At 43.3% G+C, this 20,837-nt stretch overlaps 2 protein-coding genes across 11 annotated transcripts in view; one reads left to right on the forward strand and one right to left on the reverse strand.

Annotated features, from left to right (window-relative positions):
* RECQL5 (RecQ like helicase 5) overlaps positions 1-20,837 on the forward strand; it is a 65,641-nt gene that overhangs the window by 22,036 nt on the left and 22,768 nt on the right. The window contains exon 8 of one of the 7 annotated variants that reach the window (XM_075903665.1): positions 10,589-13,996. The exons of the other annotated variants lie outside the window; for them this stretch is intronic. Coding sequence (XP_075759780.1) covers positions 10,589-10,691 — 103 coding nt within the window. The 3' untranslated portion in view covers positions 10,692-13,996. Of the gene's footprint in view, positions 1-10,588; positions 13,997-20,837 lie in introns of those variants that run through there. 7 annotated transcript variants of the gene reach the window in all.
* Positions 755-20,163, reverse strand: SMIM5 (small integral membrane protein 5). Of its 4 annotated transcripts, none has more exons than XM_006136434.4 (3): positions 19,927-20,163; positions 3,733-3,888; positions 755-2,041 (listed from the first exon to the last, which is right to left on the reverse strand). In XM_006136434.4, exons 2-3 carry the CDS (start codon positions 3,857-3,859, stop codon positions 1,923-1,925), a joined length of 246 nt encoding a protein of 81 aa, XP_006136496.1. In that variant the 5' UTR covers positions 3,860-3,888; positions 19,927-20,163; the 3' UTR covers positions 755-1,922. The 4 variants fall into 4 exon arrangements, with proteins under 4 accessions (XP_006136496.1, XP_025033935.1, XP_006136497.1 ...); XM_025178150.2 differs by lacking the exon at positions 19,927-20,163 and adding an exon at positions 4,067-4,425; XM_006136435.4 differs by lacking the exon at positions 19,927-20,163 and adding an exon at positions 4,063-4,425.

Genomic DNA, 20,837 nt, shown 5'->3' on the forward strand with positions numbered 1-20,837 from the left:
CAGCATTCTCTGGTCCGGCAACATCCATGGTCCAACATAATTTTAGTTAACTGTCTATCCTCTTATCACAGGGGTAGGCAAGTTTCCTGCAGTCCCATAAAGTTTGTTTGTGCCTAAATGTCTTCTAAGAGCCCAGTAAGCAGTGAAAGTGTTGGTAATGCTGCAAGACCATATTGACCTCCTGTGTTTGGGTAAATTCTCGGGTTTGGCACCAGTCAGATCCCAAGGGTGCCCAAATAGAGAGGTTCAACCTGTAGCTCTGTGTGTACACAGAGGATATTGTAAATAATCTAAGGTAATCTTGGGATTCTTTTAAAAATGTTTTTCCTCTTTTCATTGCCCCTTTTTGCAGATGTGTCAGCAACTGTTAAAGCATTGTACGCAAAGCCTTGTAACTCAGACTGTATTAGCTGAACTCTGGGACTGTAGGTGTGTCGTCCATATGGCTGTTTCAATCATATTAGTCAAAATGCAAATAGGAGAAGGTTTATTTACATTCTCTTAACTCTAAATGGGCTTGTTTAAAATTTCTCTTAAAGATGATCAATTCATATTGTGGCATAACTGCTTTCGGTTTTAAAAATTAAACCTCTTTTAACTAAATAAATTACTGAGAAAGGAGAGGAGTTTTTCTCCTCCTTTCCTATCCTTAATTACAAGTTTCAGGCCTAATGTTACAGCCTTTTTACACGCGTAACTTCCTTTTGAAGTTCACTGGAGTATAAACCAAATATACACAGTGGCTGCAGTGTTGGAAAAAGTATTTATTTGCACTTGTTAAGTTCAGCGGCACAGTTTGCTTGGCTCCAGTTTGCTCCACCACTTGTCATGATGCCATCTCTCAGCTGCTGCATGTATATCCTGAATTAACACTGCCTTCACTGTATATTCTTTCTCTGAAATACGTGTGTGTATAAATATACCTTACACGTTTGCTGCCATTCATATAAACTATTCAGGCTTTTTTTAGTGCAGGGTGCTAAGCACGGCACTCCCATGAATAATAATAGGGATTTGTACATCTGCTTCAGTGCCCCATGCTCTGTACTGAACATTCACCCTGCAATATGCAGAAAATGCATAGAGAGAAGGATCTAAATAAAACATTTTAAAAAATGATTACTGGTAGGGCAAGCAAACTAAGCAGTTCATGTTTGGGTTTTATGCTCTTGCCTCAGTCCTTCAGTATATGATGGTTTATTGCACATAGTTTAATCGTTTTTCCTCTTTGGCAGTTTTCTTGTCTTCATAATACTGAGAAAAAAGCAGGGACATTTGATGCCAACTGTATTTCCAGTCTCTGAACTCACATGCCAGCTGAAAGTCCATGTCATGCTGTGCTCTGAGTGGTTGTCTCTGTTAAATTTCACGTGCTCGATTACTCATGGTTTTAGAGAGAGTAGGACAGGGAGGGAAAAGCCATACTTGTGTTGGGCTTGATCCTGGAAGGTGCTGGTAATGAACATCTCCAGTGATGACAGTAGGAATTGCTGGCGCACAGCACCGCTTCTTGGATTAGGTCATTTGTCAAGAGGGCAGGGGACCTGCTTAACCCTGGGCCCATCTGCATGTGATCTTTGTCATGGTTTGCTGCTCATTGCTCACCAAGAGAGAGCCTGTTGAAATTTGCTGCCTGCCCAGCTGCAATGTTCGCATTGCGAAAAATCTTTTTTTTTTTTTTTGTCTTTCTATGGCAAGGAGAGAGAAATGTCAGAATACTGTTACTAGGTGGCCATATTGCAGACTTAGGCAACAATCATTGCAAAACAACCTAGTCCATTTTATGATCCATTTTTCTCCTTTGCAGCATATTCTCATTCATTCCTACCAGCCCTTCCAAAGGGTTAGTGTAGAGGGTTGTTCCCAGGCGATTCAACCATGGTGTCTGCCTGTGTCCTTTCGCTTTCTTCTCTTGATGCATTTCACACATGAGCAGTTGGCTGGACCTGGGTCTTCCTGCCTCTTTGGTCAGGGCCTCCATTGCAGCAGCAGCGATAGCAGCAACAGCTGCAGGCTATGGTCATCAGGGACAGCACAGTAACTGGGGAGAGAAATGAAGAGTATTGGCTTCTGAAAAGAAATTCCAAGAATATAAACATGCTAACTTTGCAGTGCCTTGAAGAGGCTAAATTTCCCAGAACATCTGCTGTAAATGTTAGATTTATATCTGTGCATTATTTGACATTGTGGCAAAAAAGCCCAATGACATTGGTTTATCAATATGTGAGAGAGTAACCTTAATGCTATAGTGTAATGTATAATTACATCATACAGCACACTTCATTCCAACGGATCTCAAAATACCTTCCAGAATGTGCACCCTGTGAGGCAGTCATTGAACGTATAACATTTCCATTGCTATTGCTGGAAATTACATGCTTACAAGGCCTGGGGCATCAGGCCTAATAGGAATCCCCTGCTCCTCCGGTGTGAAACGCAGCAGCTGTGTAGTGTTGTGTGGCTATAAAGGGCGGAAAGTGAAGAAGAGTTTTCTGTTCAGATGAAATTACAGGGGGGATTTTAAGTATGCAGGAAACAATTACCAGAGCTGGGATTTGTCTCTGATGTCAGTGTTAACATCCCATCTCTTAAGAAAAGTGACTTTAATTAAAACTTTAATTTCTTCCAAATTGATCATTCAAACTAGTAGACGTTTATATTTTTAGTTATCAAATTTAAGGCCAGAAGGGACCTCAGATCATATAATCTGTTCCCCTATTATCTCACAGGCCACCAACAGCACCCAACAACCATCTGTCCAATTTATATGTAATGTCAGACATAGGGTTCACTTTTAAAACAAAAAGCTGGTCAAGATGGGGATTTATTACCTTTCTTTGGAAGAGATAAGGGTGATGGTTAACTGTTGCATAACATCCCTTGTGTTTGTTCTTTTAGGTATAATCCATTGCCAGGTAACCAGAGCTAGTGGGGAAACCAGTTGTCTATGAGAAGTAGATATACCTGCTTCCAAATTCCAGCTGAGGGAGGGATCCATTTGTGGTGGACACACACCCTTCCCTTTGGCATTCAAACTGCGAGCAAACTCTCTACCTCCCTTTCACTCAAGGGTGCCTTTCTTCTCCTGTGCTACTGTTTAAAAAACCCCACCAACTTTCTCCACCTGCCCAGATAGGTTAAACAGCAATCTGGTCTTCCTCCAACATTAGTTATCCCATGACATGGCAACACCTGAGCTAACCTTTTCAAGGGGGAGGCACCTTTTTTCTTCACACTAGGAAAAGAAATTGTCTATCCAATAAAGATAGTAAGCGGCAGTAAAGGGCAATCCCAGACTTGTGTCTTTTCTAGTAGCAAGATACATAAATACCATTCTTCACAAACACTCTCCTTTTACTCCTCAAAACGTTTACACGTGACATGACGCTCTGGGATTTACCCAGTAACAGCAAGAGAGCTTCCCTCTGGATCAGTATTCAGGGACAATGGAATGAGGAAAGCTTTCACTGCTGTTCCCCTTGCTATATGTTCTGTACATATGCAGGAATTAATTCATCAGGACCATCGATCTGGTCCTATCCTGAGTGCCAAAATTCACTTCAGTCAGAATGGATTTGTGGAAGAAAACAAGCTTGAGAATCACATTCTTTAGCACAGCTGCAGAACACACCTGCTCTCAACAGTCATCAGCACAGGCTGCCAGCCTAAGAGATCTGAAAAGAACAGGCAACAAGGAGCACGTAGGATCCTAGTGCTCTTCCATGTACTTACCGATAAACAAGAGGATAACACAAAACGACACTATCTCCAAAGTTTCAGCCTTGGGCAGCTTTTGGAGCTTCAGCAGAAATTTCTCACCAATGGTCTGTATTTCCTTCAGAAAGCCTTCAGAAGACATCCTGGCTAGCACTTCCAAGTTGTGTTATACTGGAGAAAAGCCAAAGAGAGAGAGTGCACATGAAGCTTTTCACTGTCAATATTACTAACATTAGGGAAGCAAACAAGCCTTCTTTAGGGAGCTAATTTGGGAACACAAGTAGAACACGTTTATCTGGTCTCAGTCCTTGCTCCCAATAGCTGAGGAAGGGGTACGTTAACGACCTGCCTATCCAGTCGTTGCTTTCATTCAGATCAGGAGCTAGGAGACACTCTGAGTTTGTATCTGATCAGTTTGTGGCTATGCTCTCCATCTGGGCTTCACTTCGCTGCTTTTAGAAAGCCAAATGACTCTGCACAGTTGGGCAAGGGCAAAAATATGGGTGTTCCCTCTGAAAAGACAGCCTGTTATGTGTAGGGTTTCATTAAAGCTGACTGGTGGCTGGCCAAGGATCTTGGGGTTGTCTTCCACAAAGGGAAATATTAATCATTGCTTTTCTTTGTTTCCAACTGTCCAAGCTTGCATTCTCCCAGAAAGTCAGCAGGCTTTCCCTTGCCAGCCTGAGAATTTGTGTCCCAGATCATGTACACAATGCTGCATTCTGAATGCAAAATTGTCTTCCCCTGTGTAACAGAACACACACTCCCTTTTAAGGCTTCTTGTAGTTCCAGCTGCAGAGTGCCTCTGTAAAACTCATGTAACATTTCTGGTTTCCAGGGAGGGTGATTTGTGGGGATATTGTGAATTTTGGATGACCCACATCTATTTAGACACGTTGAATGCTTTAAGTTTTACAGTGAATTCTGACTTTTGTACCTGGTAAGATAAATGTGGCCCTGTTTGACCATACATTTGTAGTAATGTAATGGCATTTAGACTCCTACCCATAGTATATTGGGACAAAGGCGGAAGGGAGAACAACTGCGGAAGAAATCTATTTGACTTTAGAACCTAGTGTAGATAATCCTTACTTCCTTTTTACTGCATTCTACTTATAATTCCATCAAATAAATGAAAAGGCAACTTATTGTCAGGAGTTGAAAATACTTTTGATAAAATTATATTTATATAGCGTAACGTTTTCAAAGCTACTACGTCAATTGTATCCATAATATTTACAAGCCTGCTCTTTTGTGTGAGCAAAAACTTCTTGGTATACAAATGAATGAGTTTGCAATATTGCTGGAGAGAGATGTAGGGTGCTGTGTTTAAGAGCTTGCTTACCCTGAGAATGTAATTTGGTTTAAGGAAAGGTATGCATTTCAAAGCAGAATAACTAATTCTGATCAACTGCTTGCATGGATGCTCTTTTTTCCAGAATAAGAAACTAGCAGAAATATTCTCCCTTATTCTCAACTAGCAGAAATATTCGGTGTTGCCTGGGGAAAATATAGTAAAAGGTGTGATGAATGAGCTACGTCAATGACCTTAACATAACATATTTTATTGGAAATACTTTTCTCTTATACATATTACTTTAAGAAATGAACATAGCTAGTGATGTGCTTACAAAACACATTTACATTTAACTCATTTCTCTCTCACTGTAACTTGAGACCATTGCTCCTTGTTCTGCCATCCGTCGCTGCTGTGAACAGTCTTTCTCCATCCTCTTTGGAACCTCCCTTCAGGAAGTTGAAGGCTGCTATCAAATCCTCCCTCACTCTTCTCTGCTGCAGACTAAATAAGCCCAAATCCCTCAGCCTCTCCTCATAGGTCTTGTGCTTCAGCCCCCTAATCTTTTTGGTTGCCTCTGCTGGGCTCTCCCCAGTGTGTCTACATCCTTGCTTGAAGGGCAGGAGTATAATGAAAAGATTTTATAGAATAGGTAGTGTATCTCTCCCACTCCCTCTCCAAAAACATCCCTAAGGCCAGGTCTACACTGCTGAGGAAAGGTTGGCTTAAAGTACACAACTCCAGCTACATTGAGTCCAGCTATGTTATTTACGTAGGTTAAATGGAGCTTGACATCATCTCTGCTTCCCTTATACCTCACAACAGTGAGGAGTACTGGTGCCACGGGGGTGCCCCCCAGCATTCGATTTAGTGGGTCTTTCCTAGACCCACTAAATCGACTCCTGGAAGTTTGATTAGCAAAGCGGCGATCCTCCGGTAAGAGGAAACGTGGCCTAAGATAAACAGGAACAGGTCACTAAGTCTGGAATAAGGACATCAGGACATCCATGCAAGGAGCTAATTAGGAATAGTTAATCTAGAATAGCTTTTCTCAGTTAACTTCCCATGTAGACACACCCTGAGACCCGCACCACTCTATTAAGGTTGTAGTATGTATAGTAGGGATGTCAATGTGTAGTCGACTATACAATTAACCGATAAGCTGGGCTTCTTGGTTAATCTTATTGACTATACGCATTCCACTCCCTTGCAGTTGGCTCCCCGTGAGCACTGGTTCTTGTGGTTCTGTGTGATAGAGAAGCAACAGTGTGGATGGTGAGCGGGTCAGGTGGGAGCCGATACATGTGGGGAGACGGCTTTTAAGCTGGCTCTCTGTGCATGCTGACTCCGCAAAGCTGCCCGCCCCCTCCCTTGCTGCCTCCCACAGAGGCGGGGGTTGGGTAGGCAGGAGCTGGCTTAAAAGTCGCCTTCCCATGAGCACTGGTGCTGTTGCAGCCCCATCCCGCGCTGCTGCCTCTATCAGAGGCAGCAGCACAGGGGGAGGCAGGGGAGGCTGCCGCAGAGCAGCCTCTGTCCGTGGTGGGCCCAAGCTTGCTACGGACAGAGGCTACTTCATGGGATGCTGGTTCATCTTCTGTCCCCAGGGAGCTTGGACCCTCGCAGGCATAGACTGCTGCCACCTCGCATTGCTTCCTCTGTATCGGAGGCAGCAGCACAGGGTGACAGGGGGCTCTCTGTAAGTGGGGCTGGAGTACACTGGCCCTGACTCTGGGGAATATCAAATAATCCTGTAAATGCTAAGTTTTGATGCAGTTACATGACTATTCACTGAATAGATATCTAACATCTCCAATGTATAGTATCAAAGAAACTGAGTGGTTTTCCCATCGTGAGTTCTTCAACCCATTATGCTTAATAGTAGTGAAAGCTGCTTAGAAGAATATAGCCTGTTTAGACACATGCAGAATTTTGTGTATGGTGTGTGTTTGGATCCTCCACTAAGTTAAGGTTCTCATGCCATCATTCAGCTGAAATTTCTGACTTGTTTAAATTCCATTAGTTGACACTATTTTATGGGAGTCTTTCATTTTGCAATTAATTTCTTCTTTTAGTGTTGACATAAAGCAGACAGATACAGAAAAGGCTTCAGAAATAACCCAATTCATTCACTGTTGTCCTTTCTACTTTGCTTTTGCCCAGTGGATGCTCTAGGTTCAGCCTTCAGTACCTTTAGAACAATTACTTGGTTCTTTCTTTGCATGGTGGGTTTAAATGCTATCCTGCTACGTGAAGCAATGCATTTTAAACATGAGTGTAATCTAGAGAGTTATTCTTTTAAAACCAAGGCTACAGAGTTTGTGGGAGAGAGAATCAGATGGATTCTTAGGGTCAAGGTGGGAAGAGAGACCAGGTCAAGTAGGAGGAGTGCTGCCAGGTGCAGTAAAGCACAGTTGTGGCCTTATCACCTGAAATGGTGTATCCTGATCAATATAATTATTAAATAATCTATAGATTACTTAAGAGTTCCCAGTTACCACTTTGAGGATTGACAGTTTCTTGTCCCAAGATCAGGCCCAATATTATGCTAGGAACTCTGATGTGAACAGTTGCAAAACTTACGCCTATAGGAACTCAACTCTGCTCTATTTACAAATCATTTTATTGACATTTAGCACAGTCACAAAGACTCCAGATAGAGAGAGTACAAACTGTACATCTGGACATCCTTGTGCTTACATTGTCCCTTACAGAACAGCATGAAATGTTAATTATCTCTTTCTAATCACCAGTGATCATCATTCTGGCATCACCCCAGGGCTACATCTATTTCTCCTGCTCCCATAGGCTGAGGTGCAACTTTTATAATATATTATGCTGACACCACTATGTCTGATGCTTATTCAGAAGGGGGTTTTCCTCTTGTCCTTATTTCTATTTCCTTACCTTGCTAATGTTAGTGTCCTCCTATAGGATAGCATATCTGTGTTCCCCACTTATTATATGCGTCAGTTAGTTGCTGTGGTGCTTTTGTGGTTGGGTAGCTGCGGATGTAGCTCCTGTGCTAGTGGTTATCATGTTATCATGTATTTCAATTCATTGCTGTGTCACTCCTGTGTGGAATTTCCCCTTAAACGCTCTATTGTCAGCTCTCTGATGCTTAGGGTTTTTCATAGGGCAATTTACCTGTGTCAGAGTTCATGGCCCTCAAGCCTAATGTGAACTGCTGAAGCTTATGTCTTATGTGATACAGGCCTGTAGGTTGCTTGCATTACTACTGAATATAATACAAGCAGAATGAAAGGCAAGGCCACGAATATAATAAAGATAAGCTAGTGCTATAGGCTACAATGGCCATTACACAAACCAGGGTTAAATATTTTTCTCCAGGATTGATCTTCATGCTCCAAGTGGACTGTTCCACAAATGGCTTTTCTTCCACCTCTCACTCTGTTCTAGAATTCTGTGTCTGTATGTCTCTATTTTGTTGGACTAGAAATCGATGGAAGGTCTGAGGAGGGGGTGAAAGTCGGTGCCTTAGGGGTAAAACCCTTCGGTTTATTTGTCCCAATGATGTCTTTCTGCCTGGAAGATCCCACAACAAACAGTGTGGCAGAAATGTTTTTGTGCCTTGCGGTGGGCTGGGGAGAGTTGTTCGTATGATATGGACTAGGACAACAGAGTATTACTGAGAAATGTAGATGTGCTTCCATAGTATGGGTATGATGCTATGTGGCTTCATGTATAGTTCAGTCTAAATAGGCTGTCCAGGATCCTGCCTTGCCTCTGTTCTAAAGCTTCAGAGAGGTAGCTGAGTTATTCTGTAACTAAAAAAGCTTAAAAAGCAACGAATAGTCTGGCAGCACCTTATGAAGGTATGAACAGGGCTGGATTAAGGGGGGAGGGCAAGCCGGGCAGCTGCCAGGGGCGCCAACCAATGGGGGGCGCCTGATGGCAGCTATAAGAGGCACAATCAGGTGCTGCGTGCCCCGGTCTGGGGGCCTCACGGCGCCCCTTAGAGCTGCAATCAGTCACCGTGCACCCGATTGCAGCTGTAAGGTGTGCAGTGGGCCGGGGCCCACGCATGTGCCGTGCGCCCAGGGGTGGAGCCGTGTGCCCACTGCCCAAGGCACAGGAATGACTCAAGCCGACCCTGGATATGAATAAATACATTACCTGGCTAGCACAATACCTTCCACATCCTAATGACTTAACCAACCAAACAATGAGTACTTAGAGAAGGTACAAATTGTTTTTATCAGCTTTATGTACCCATGAACACTCTAATTCACTATTTTTCCCCCTTCCTTCTTCTGCTCCCTCTCCATCCCCTATTTATTTTGGAACTGGACTTTCGGTACTCCGTTCACCTGAAGAAGTGGGTTGTACCCATGAAAGCTCATGATACCGTCTACAAGTTTTGTTAGTCTTTAAGGTGCTGCTAGACCACTGGTTCCCAAACTTTTCAGCATCATGTCCTGTTTTTGATTTTTGAGAAACCCTCACGCCTCCCCACCTCTTCTTTACCATCATCCAACCCCCCTTTTAACAAAAAATTCAGTTCGTAATTTAAAATTAAAAATAAACACACAAACTTGGTATAAAAATGTTTATTTAAAATTAAAAATAAGCACAAATTAGTTTTTCTTGGCACAAAAATTTAATAAAAATGTAATTTAACAAAAAATTGTGAAACAAAACAATTTAATGTGGAGGATTATGCTGCATTTTCTTCACGAGTTGGGAAATCCTAGGTTTGAAAGATGAAAGTGTGCAATGCAAATTGTTTTTGACATCCAGTCAATTTCTTTGTTTCGTTTTTAATGTGACTAAATTTGAAAAGCTTTTTTTCACTAAGGTATGTCGACGAAAATGGAAGAATAATATGTAGCATTTCTTCTCCAACTTTTTTGAGTAAATTGGGAAATATTTTATCCAAAATTCCTCCAAGCTTAAGTTTTCAAAATAATCTTTCGTTCTTGAATCGTGTTTCATTTTGAGTGCTTATTCTTGCAATGCTTCTGGCAATGAATCAATATCAAGATTGAACAGATTGCGTCCTAATTTATGAACAGGTTTGCCAGAAAAGTTGTCTGGAAAATAGCGGATGAATTCGTCAGCAATGCAGTCCAGATGAAACACAATTTTGTTCTTCGCGTCCTCTTTACAAAGTTCTTGGAAACTTTCATTTTCAGCAAGTGATGAAGATGTTAGAAAAGACCAAAAGTTAGGCATCTGAGCTTGTGTTCAACGTTTCCAAAGCTGAATTTTTTCCGTAAGCACTTTGATGGCATTGTGGTGCACTATAATGTTTGCAGCATTGTTTCTTTGCAGCTTCAAATTGAGGTTGTTCAAAGATTCAAAAATGTCCACAAGGTATGCCAGTGAAAGTTGTACCTCTGTGTGAAACAAAAGAGTTTTATGATCTGCTCCCAAATCCGTGCAAAGAGCAGCAAAAAGTCTTGTATTTAAAGCGCTGTTCTTCACAAAATTGACAACTTTGATGGCCAAATTCAATGAGTCATGTAGGTCATCTGGAAGGGTTTTAGCAACCAACGCTTGTCCGTGTATGATGCAGTGAGTCGTAGTGATGGCTGTATTTTTTTCCTTCACCAGTGTCACAAATCCAGAGCAAGAGCCAACCATCTCTGTGCATACATCAACCAGTTTTCCCCATGAAAGTCTATTTTCTTCAAAAAGTCAGAAATCATTTTCATAACATCAGAAGCCTTTGATGTGGTCATCAATTCCTTCAAAAAAAGCAGTTATTCTTTCACAGTTCCATCGTTAATTAATCGAATGTAGATGAGCAACTGTCGGTATCGTGCAACATCAGTGGTATCGTCACACTGAATTGTGAAAAAGGAGAAGCCAACACTGCCTCCACAACTTGAAGTTTAAGATCTTTTGCCAAGTCATCGATGCAACGTTTCACGGAATTGTCGGAAAGCGAAGTTTTCTTGCTTTTGACACCAAGCAAAATATCAGCTGCTTTCAACAAGCAAAGCTTCACAAGAGTTTCTCCTATTATGTGCGCTTTCTTGGCTTTAACGATGAGCAATGACAGTTCATAAGATGCTTCTACCACTTTGGCTGACACTTGATGAAAAGATCCAGTAATGTCCAGCTTCAAGCATTTCAAATTTTGAAGTTTAGCAGCAAAAAACTCTCTTGGTTTGTCTGTCAAAGCACTGTGGTTCTTCATCAAATGTTGCTCAAGACGACTAGGTCTCAAGGCATCATTGCTAAGAACTGTGTGACATACTGTACATTGAGGATGATTGAACCCGTTTTTTTCCATGACAGTGAAGCCATACTTCATGTAGTCTTCATCGTACTGCCTTTTCTTAATCGCGGCCATAATATATTAATTTTTTAAAATGTATAAAAATAATTTTCCTGATTCAAATAAATGTAATAGATGCAAGTTACGTTGATAAGTTATCGCAACCGTTTATTTACTACTACTATTATGTAAGGACACGTGCTGCCTTATATATACCCCGCCACCAGTCACTGCACAAGATCAGCTACCTACTCCTACGATAGAACAGTCCTGAACACTCCTATGAGTGTGCTAGAAAGTTTGAAAAAGTTCCATCGGTTTTTACATTGTAATTCGCCCTCCCCACCGACCGAACCGGTACCCCTACACATCGAAAGGCAAAAAAATTTTTCACATTTCGTGGTATGAAATTTGAAAATTAAACATTTTTTACGCTGATACACATTTTTTTTCTTTACGAAAATTTCTCAGCCTCGCTGGGGCCCCCCCTTGGAATTTATTCACATACCCCCCAGGGGGGGCACCCCCCCCAGTTTGGGAACCTATGTGCTAGACTATTCGCTGTTGAAGTTTTTCCTCAGTTCTGTTGGTCAGGCTACCAAACACTGTGGTGAGTGAAGGAGTCTTTGATGTTTAAAAGTTGCAAGGAATGTTGCTTGTTTTTCTTGGTTTGAACACTATTTAGGGAGAAATCTTGGACTGCAGTTAGTGGTGCAGTATCTGGCCGCCAACAAGGGAGTAAATACCTTTCAATGCTTCTTTTTTCTAGAGATGCCAGTTCCAGAAAAACAGCATTTCAGGATTTATAATTGTGGGAATTCACTCCTCCACTTATTCTCCACCCTACCCTCGCACCTCCCCCTTAACCCTTGAGAGTGTGTGTGTGTCTTCCATTCCACCTATTATATAAATTGTTCAGAACTAACAATCAACTTGATCTTACTCCCACCAAAATCAGTAGTAAAACTCCCATTGACTTCACCGGGGCCAGGATTTTCAACTAAAGATTAGCATGCAAAAGGACTGGGGTCTGGTTTTGGCTCTACTACCGATTCATTTTGTGACACATCACAGAACTTCTCTGTGCCTCAGTTTATCTATAAATCGAGGATGATGATACTTACTGACATCAGACAGGAGTTCCAAAGATTAATTCATTTAGTACTGAAGATTAGCATGATTGATAGTGAAGAACACTGGTGCCTCTCTGTGGAAGATACAGTTTCATTTCTCTGTTCTCCTTTGTGAGGGAATAGCTGATATTATTCTGACTCTGTTACTTTACGAGCACTTCAGATGATAAGAAACCAGTTTGGCCGCTGGTGATCTGTATGATACTTGGAGATGCAATCCCCAGATGGCCTGAAGCCCCCCCAGTTTATTTTCCAAGGATGGAATGTTGTTGAAGGTTAGAGAAGGCAACTGGAAATCATGTTCCTGGATTCTAAACCCAGCACTGCTCCCAATGGACTGTGTAACCTTGGGCAAATCAACCTCTTCATGTGACAGTTTCTCCATCTGTGTATCTCTCTTCGCAGCTGACCTCCCTCGGTAGCATGTTCACCAGGAACTGTGAGAACAGAAAAATGAGAGCAGGAACCAGTGCTCTTCTGGGAACCGGGATAAGACTTTGGAACTCATTATGGGAGACAGTCAGAATGTCCATAGATCTCCTGCCTTTGCAACAAAGAGTAAAACTCATTATTATGACTTGGCAGTCACATAGCTGAAACTAAAGACAAGAAAGAAGAAATGGAAAAAAGGAAGGGGGGAACGGGAGAGAGGAGGAAAACAGAAACTTAAACAAAAATCAAAGCAAATATCATTCTGAACTGCATCATGGAAAGGTAGTTTGGAGCATTCCCTCTAGTTTTCGTTTCTATCATCTTCTATTCTGATTGTTCATTTCTGAGAAAATCCTCTTTAAAACAACAAAACCCTACATTAAAGCCAATGGGATTCGCTCTTCAGATGTCCTGTTCATACTGCAGGGAAGTGAACTGAGTATATCAGATCTTTAGATCTCCATATTGTTTCAGAAGGGAGGCAGAACCTGCCATGAGCTCTAGGCACTGTTTGGAAAGAGAACAAGCACAGTAATAATGCAAAAAGACCTCCATTTGGTTTGCAGCACATGCAGGTCAGCTGCCTGGGTTAGGTTATTTAAACCAGCAAGGCACTGCCTGTGTTCAAGGTTCTTGCAGGCTGTTATCAATTTAAGGCTAAGGTGGATTATCCTGTGTCCTTTTAATGCAGATTCATCCTGCAGTGCCAGTTGGAAATTTGCACAGCTTTATCCATAAATGCCCTGGAGGCCAAATCTTTCCAGCTTCTTTTAATAGACTAAAGTTATATGTAGGTACCTAAATAAGTGGTCTGACATTCAGCTGATGAGCATCCTCAGCTCCTGTTGATTTAACTGGTAATTCTAGCTGTTCAGCACTTCTGAGAATAAGAACAATTGTTTAGGTGCCTTACTTTAGTCACCTCAGGGTGAACAGTGTGGCTTTAATGTCTATTGTGAGTTTGCTATGGTGCATTACTGGACCTTGACCAGGTCTGAAGGTGGCATCATATAGTAGATCATCCACAGGGCACAGATTCTGTTATCTGGCTTAAGCTGGACCAGTCTCCTTGAATAACATATTGTATTGTGTGCAGAATATATACAGTTTAAACAGCCTTCCTTTTAACAAGTGATAGAAATGTAGCCGTGTTAGTCTGGTGTAGCTGAAACAAAATACAGGACTATGTAGCACTTTAAAGACTATCTTGTTAGTCTTTAAAGTGCTACATAGTCCTGTATTTTGTTCCTTTTAACAAGATACACCCTTCCTCTCTGCTTTGATCCTCTGGGTAGAGGAGTAGGTGTGTTGGTGGATGGGGGAAGGGTAGGTGAAGCTAAACTTATTGTTGAGGACTAAGCTGTGGGTTAGCCATAATGCCAGTGCTGTTTCTGTAATGTATGCTTTGAATAAAGGCAGAGAGAGAAAGAAATGCTAATCTTGTGGTTAGTGCACAGACTAGATGTCAGGAAATATGCCATTGATTCACTATGTGTTTTTGGGTAAGTCACGTAAGCACCATGTTTGTCAGTTAGTTTCCTTATCTGTGAAATGGGACAATATTTAATACAGACAGTCCCCGAGTTACGCGGATCCGACTTATGTCGGATCCGCAGTTACGAACGGGGTTTGCTGCCCGTCTCCCTGGTCTGCTGAGACGGGGAGCAAAGCCTCTGAGGACGCCGGCAGCGGGACAGCCGTGTCACATCTGGGCTGTCCGTTGCCCGCGTGCTCCCCGGCTTTGCTCCCCGTTTCCCTGGTCTGCTGATCTCCAGCAGACCAGGGTGACGGGGAGCAAAGCCGTGGAGGACCCGGGCGGCGGGACTGCTCAGGGTTGGGGGCTCATGTTCCTCTGCCCACCCTGGGAGCAGCTGGACAAACAACACAGGCTGCCCCAGAGATGGAGCCGACTCCTGCATTAGGAAAGGAGGAGAAGTGATTATTCCCCTTTATTCGGCTCTGGTGAGGTCACATCTGGAGTATTGCGTCCTGTTCTGGGCCCCCCACTACAGAAAGGATGTGGACACACTGGGGAGGGCCCAGCGGAGGCAACCAAAATGGGGGCTGGAGCACAAAACCTATGAGGAGAGGCTAAGGGATTTGGGCTTATTTAATCTGTAGAAGAGAAGAGTGAGGGGGGATTTGATAGCAGCCTTCAACTTCCTGAAGGGAGGCTCTAAAGAGGATGGACAAAGGCTGTTCTCAGTAGTGACGGATGGTAGAATAAGGAGCAATGGTCTCAAGTTACAGTGGGGGAGGTCTAGTTTGGATATTAGGAAAAACTATTTCACTAGGAGGGTGGTGAAGCACTGGAATGGGTTCCCTAGGGAGGTGGTAGAATCTCCGTCCCTAGAGGTTTTTAAGTCTCGGCTTGACAAAGCCCTGGCTGAGTTGATTTAGTTGGTATTGGTCCTGCTTGGGGCAGGGGGCTGGATTTGATGGCCTCCTGAGGTATCTTCCAGCTCTATGATAAGGGATGTCGTGAAGGTAGGGGGTTCTGGAGTAGCTTAGGGGATAGGCCATTCAGCTGCAGAACACAGGCTCCTGTGGGTTCAAGTCCTGCCCGCGCTGGGAGTAACCACACAGGGACCTGCTGAAGGTTAGGGAGGTGGGCTGGGCTCTGGAGTAGACTAGGGGATAGGGCATTCATCTTGGGAGCACAGGGTGGTGGGTTTCACAAAGAAAAAAAACAGTTTCTTGTTATTTCAACCAGACTGGGCATTGTCTCAATGACCTCACTACATATATATATTACTTCAAAGAGACTTTAACACCAGACTACAAAGGGAAACCTCAGAACTATCATTCATGCTTAAATTTGACACTTTACGAATGGGCCTTAACAAAGATGCTAACTACCTTACCCATTACAAAGATAGCTTCCCCAATTATCACCCCTATATCATTATCTCATAGACACTAACTTCCCCCCCACCCTCTGTTCTAAAATCTGATTTGTCAATTTTATATGTGTTCACCTTTTTTTTTTTTTTATTGTATCCCTTTGGTATATATGGTCATGCCAATTTTCTTCCACAGTTTGATCTGAGGAAATGGATCTGGCCCATGAAAGCTCATCACCTAATAAACCATCTTGTTAGTCTTTAAAGTGCTGCATAGTCCTGTCCTTTGTTTCAGCAAGACCAGACTAACATAGCTGCATCTCTATTACTGATATACATCCTGTAGGTGTTTCTCTGTCCGTGAATCTTAGGGCCTGACTGTAAACAATTGATTGGAAAATGTGTTTTGGATGGAAGCTAGAGGCATGTAGGTAAGTGTAACAGTCGGTAGGTTTCCGGTATAAGGTGGTGGAAATGTGTTCATCATGTAGTGTCAAGGAAATGGATCTCTTGTGTGAACTGGTCAAGGGTGAGGTTGATGGTGGGGTGAAAGTTGTAGAAATCCTTATGGAATTCTTCAAAGTCTCCTTCCCGGGGGTCCATATGATGAAAATGTCACCAATGTAGCATAAGTAGACTGAGTGCTAGGGGGCGAGAGTGAGTTTGGGACAATACGGGAATGGGAAACTCTCCTGCAGTGCATGTAGATAGCGCAGTGTAGTTGCTTGCTTGAGAACCTTCCAAGTCTACCCCAGAGAAAAGTTGTGCTATATTGCTGAAGGTGCTTTCCTCCCGGTGAAGCTTAAAACTAAGATCCTGGCCAGTTGTGGTCACTTTATCAAGAGCAGGTGTTCAGCTGTGATATCATGGATATACTTACTGTATTACTGTTCTGGTTTTAAATGGGTAAGATCTTCTCCGTTTCCTTACTTAAACTATGTTCCTGTTGTTTTGCATTATAAAATAATAGTTGCATATTGGCAGTAGATGACATCATTTTTGTATATAGTTTGATTATTAGTTTGTTTGCATAATGCTTCAAGATGAAAGGGATGATGGAAATGGGGAAAATCCACTAGTGCTACTACATTGTTACTGAGCTTTTGCTGGCATGGATGTAGTTGCTCAACCACATGCACGAGCAAGTCCTGTGTCCGTAACAGGACTGAGCAGAACCCGTCAGGCCATAATTTGTTCCCTGGCAGGGGAAATGGTTCACAGCACTACAGAATTCAGCCTTTACCCACTTGCACACAAGCTGGTAAACTGTGGCTCAACTGCATGGGAGAAAACATGTGACGTTGTCAGTCAAGGCTGAAAAGTCTGAAGCCCTCCCCTCCCGATTATAAAGTAGAATCAATTAGGTAATAGCCTGCAGTCAAGTTTGTCCACTTATGGGTTCCAGCCTTCCCAGCAGCTTTAGAGATGCCCCACTCCTGCTCTGATCACCTCATATTTAATTAACAGAATCAAGAAGGCTTTGAACCCTCTGAAAATACCAGTCAAGAGTCTAAAATTGGTATTTAGAACTCAGTCAGGAACTTCTATAAAACTCTTAAGAATCCTCTTCCCGTCTCTAGCATGTCTCATCAGAGAATTGCAAATGAATGAAGCTTTTGAGTTGTCATTGTTGCTCCTGTCTTACAGATGGGAGAAACTAAGGCATGGGGCTTGTGACTTGCCTCCTGAAAGGACAAGGCATATTCAGTATAAACCTGCCACTAGCAAGTGGGATTTCTGCAGTTGTGTGGTTATAGCTGCTTGGATCTTGGCTCTAGTAGTCTGAGGAGTAATAAGAACAGCTATTTTCAAGGATAGCTGACAGAATGAGTTGTACCATGTTCAAGTGTTTGTCCAGGTCTGTGAAAGCCCTGTAAATAGCCACTTCAGGAAACACAGGTTTCTGTGAATTGCTTGGTATTTCTCAGTGGGATGCCAGATGCCGCCTCATGATATCAGGAACACATTTTCCGGCTGCTTTCCATTGCACCTGGGTCCTTATCTACACAGTGTTGTCCAGAACTCAGAAATGGAATGAATCTAGCTTGGGTTTTGAAGTTTGCCATTTACACCTAACCAGGTAGAGACCTGGAAAATCCAGGAAGTTGAAGCACCCACTTTGTCTCTTGAAAAGAAGCTGTTTAAATGATGGGGCAATTGTGAAGCTTGTGAAATTGATGGTGTGGGAGAAATGATTGCACTAGCTTGTGTGAGATAAGGGCATGGGCAGGCACTACACTTCCCTGGCAACTCTGCCAAGACCCCTCACATCTGATTCGCCGCTCCCCTGGCTGCTGCAGTCCTGGAATGGTCCAGTGTCATTGTGGTGGATGCAGACTAAAATCCACATTTTTTTTCCTTCCCACTTGCTTGGATTTAAGTCTGTGCTTTCTAAGATGAATAGCTAGTGTACTAACCCCACTGTACACTTGGACTCCAGCAAAAGCCTTTCTATAGCTCTGTCATGTTTCATACAGATCTCTGTGCTACGTGACGGCTGTAACACAAACCATGCTTCTGCCTTCCTACTTCCAGACACATGTTTCATATTGCTTATTTTTCCTCCTCTCCCGCTGGATAAGCCCCTGGTCAAAACCCTTAGGATTTTCACTGCAAGGAAAATTTGGCCTGTTTCTCCCCTCTCCTCCCGCCCCTCTCCCCCCCCCCCCCCCCCCACCTCTCCCACACACACACTTTTCTCCTTGTTTTTCTTTTGCTTTTTTTCCTTCTTTCTGTTTGGATGCCATCTGAACTGTTATGTTTAAAAACAAACATAAACCACCGACCGACCCTTCAAGGAACACTAATGAGTCTCTGGAATTCAGACTAGTTTGGGGGTGGGAAAAGCCCAGGAAATTACTGTACTATTACACAAGCAGTTCTGTAGAGGCGAGTGGTAAGATGCATTACTTCTTCCAAATAAGCAGGACCCAAAGGGAAATGGCAGAAGACTCCAAAAGTACTTGATCCTTCACATTCCCCTATCTGTGTACCATGTAGAAGAGTTGGTTTTGTGTCTGTCTCCCTGCTTGTTTGTAAACAGCTGGAAATTTGAGCTCCCTTTGGAGAACGTATCCGGTTGTCAGCTCAGTGCCAAGGGTTACAAAATCTTCCAAACACCTTTCGGAAATAATTGGCATCAGATGGGAAAACAAAGGGGCTTACTGGTTACATATTTTGCAGTGACAAATGGTGGGTCAAGGAAAGAGGTGTTTAGTAGCGAGAAGGGAGGCTGGCTTCTTGTGCCTTTGGGGCTCTGTTTCCTTTCCCTCCCTTCTTTATCAAAATATGCTCAGACCCCACCATGTCCTGTTAAGTGGAACATGAACTGAGGGACATGATGTTCTCAGCCAGGAGACAGGAGTCTGCTCCTGGTACCATTGGTGATCTCTGTTTGGAAGCTTCTCCTTTATTTTCCCTGGGCACAGATGTTTTATGAAATGTGCACAGGAAGCTGCTTCCACCGAATGGGTTTTGTGTTCTGAACACTCGGCTTGCTTTAGGGGAGCTCTTCAAGCTCCCCCTGGCCTGAGCTTGCTATGATTTGACATACACTTGCCAAAGTCGGTAGCTCCCACTGAAGTCCCCAAACCTGCTGGCCTCGAGTGCCCGTGCATGAAAACCCCTCGGTGAAAAATGCTGCAGGGCATATCCTGCTCAAGTAATGTGATGTTTGCATGTCCATTTTAACCCTTAATGCCAAAAAACAAGATTTTGCGATTGAATGCTGTGGCAGAGAATGGAGGAGCTTTGAAGCCACTTGATGTCCTGCTAGCAGCTAGAACCTTAATGCCTCAGACAAAGGCAAAAAACCCAAACAAACCCTGTTTTACAAATTAATCAGCAATTGAGTGATCAGGGCCAAGTTCAGCACTGAGGTGCACCCCACACAACTGCAGTGGAGAGGTGAGCCCAGCTTGCAGCCCAGACATGTTTGCTAATCAGCTAAAAGTTACTCACTTTTGCTTCACGCTGTTACTGACAGTGTCGGTGCCAGGAGCAGAGCAAGAATGGGCAGTAGCTGCTTTCATTAAACTCTGCTATTGCAGCACAGCTTTCCTGACTTCTCAAGGCTTTCGGCTTTCACCGCCCTCCCCTCTCGTGCCCTTGCAACCAAATTCAGGCTAGCAAACTGTTCTGTGACTGAGCACAGTTTGCCATGCAAAAAGCTACAAAAGCTTGAACTACTGCTGACTGGCTGAATCCTCCTACTATTGAGATGCTAGGGTGGAAAAACCCAGGCAAACAACCCAGCCTTACCCGAGCAGTACTGCAGGACTGTCCTCCTCCTGTTGTTGTTTTTGTCTTCTTAAACTTCACGTCTCTCTCCCCCCATCCTGCTCTGGCTTGGGGTTCTTTCCTCGCTTGGCTTCTCTCCACTCTGCTGCTGACAGCCAGCTGCTGTCTCTGTCTGAACTCTTTTTTTTGTTGTTGGTCGTCCTGGAGATGTGAAGTTTCGTATTACATGTGCACTGGGGAGGGAGGCGAGGAGTGAACACAAGCGGAGCCTGGGCGTGCTAGCTGTCCAGAGCCCAGGATGCTAACACTTGTTGGAAACTTCCTGTGTGTCTTCCTGCCAGCAAGGGCTCTTTTTTTTTTTTGTGCCAATTCATGACCGCTTTTGCTGTAGTCTGGGTTGGAGTTATATTTGTTTCCTTTCAATAGTTCTGTGGCATGTTAAAGCAATTAACTTTCTTTCTGCTGTCCAGTTTCCTGCTGGCTCCCAATGGGGAATGGACTGTTCTCCTGTGTTCTTTGAAGACACTGGGAATAAAGGGGGTGAAATGACAGTACCATTTTCTTTAGAAAAGAGTAGAAAGGAAGGATGATCCTGGGGTTAGGCTGCAGTGTTTGGAGGCAGGAGCCATGTATTTATTTTCTTACTCTGCTACTTATTTGCTGTGTGACCTTGGCCACGTCATTTCACTTCATGATGTCTCAGGTTATCCTTCAGTAGATTGGGGACAATAAGGCCTACCTGCCTGAAAGGGGTTTTGAGGCTGACTTGCCACCGATACATTGTTCATTCTGCTTGTATGTGGTACCCAAGAAATGCCTTTTTTTTTTTTCCAGCAGCTGGCAACTAGCTAAATAATTTGTCCTGTTAGTTTTTGATTGACTAATTCCTGAGTTGTCTTGGTTTGCTCCATGCCAGGGGACATGCCCTGCAC

This window comes from Pelodiscus sinensis, chromosome 20 (assembly GCF_049634645.1).
Source record: "Pelodiscus sinensis isolate JC-2024 chromosome 20, ASM4963464v1, whole genome shotgun sequence".
Classification (NCBI taxonomy): Eukaryota; Metazoa; Chordata; order Testudines; family Trionychidae; genus Pelodiscus; species Pelodiscus sinensis.

Coding starts and splice junctions, on each gene's coding strand:
- SMIM5 (XM_006136434.4), bottom strand. CDS start 3,859: ATGTCTTCTGAAGGCTTTCTGAAGGAAATACAGACCATTGGTGAGAAA. Junction 2,042..3,732: donor TGTTATCCTCTTGTTTATCG/GTAAGTACATGG, acceptor TTCTCTCCCCAG/TTACTGTGCTGTCCCTGATG.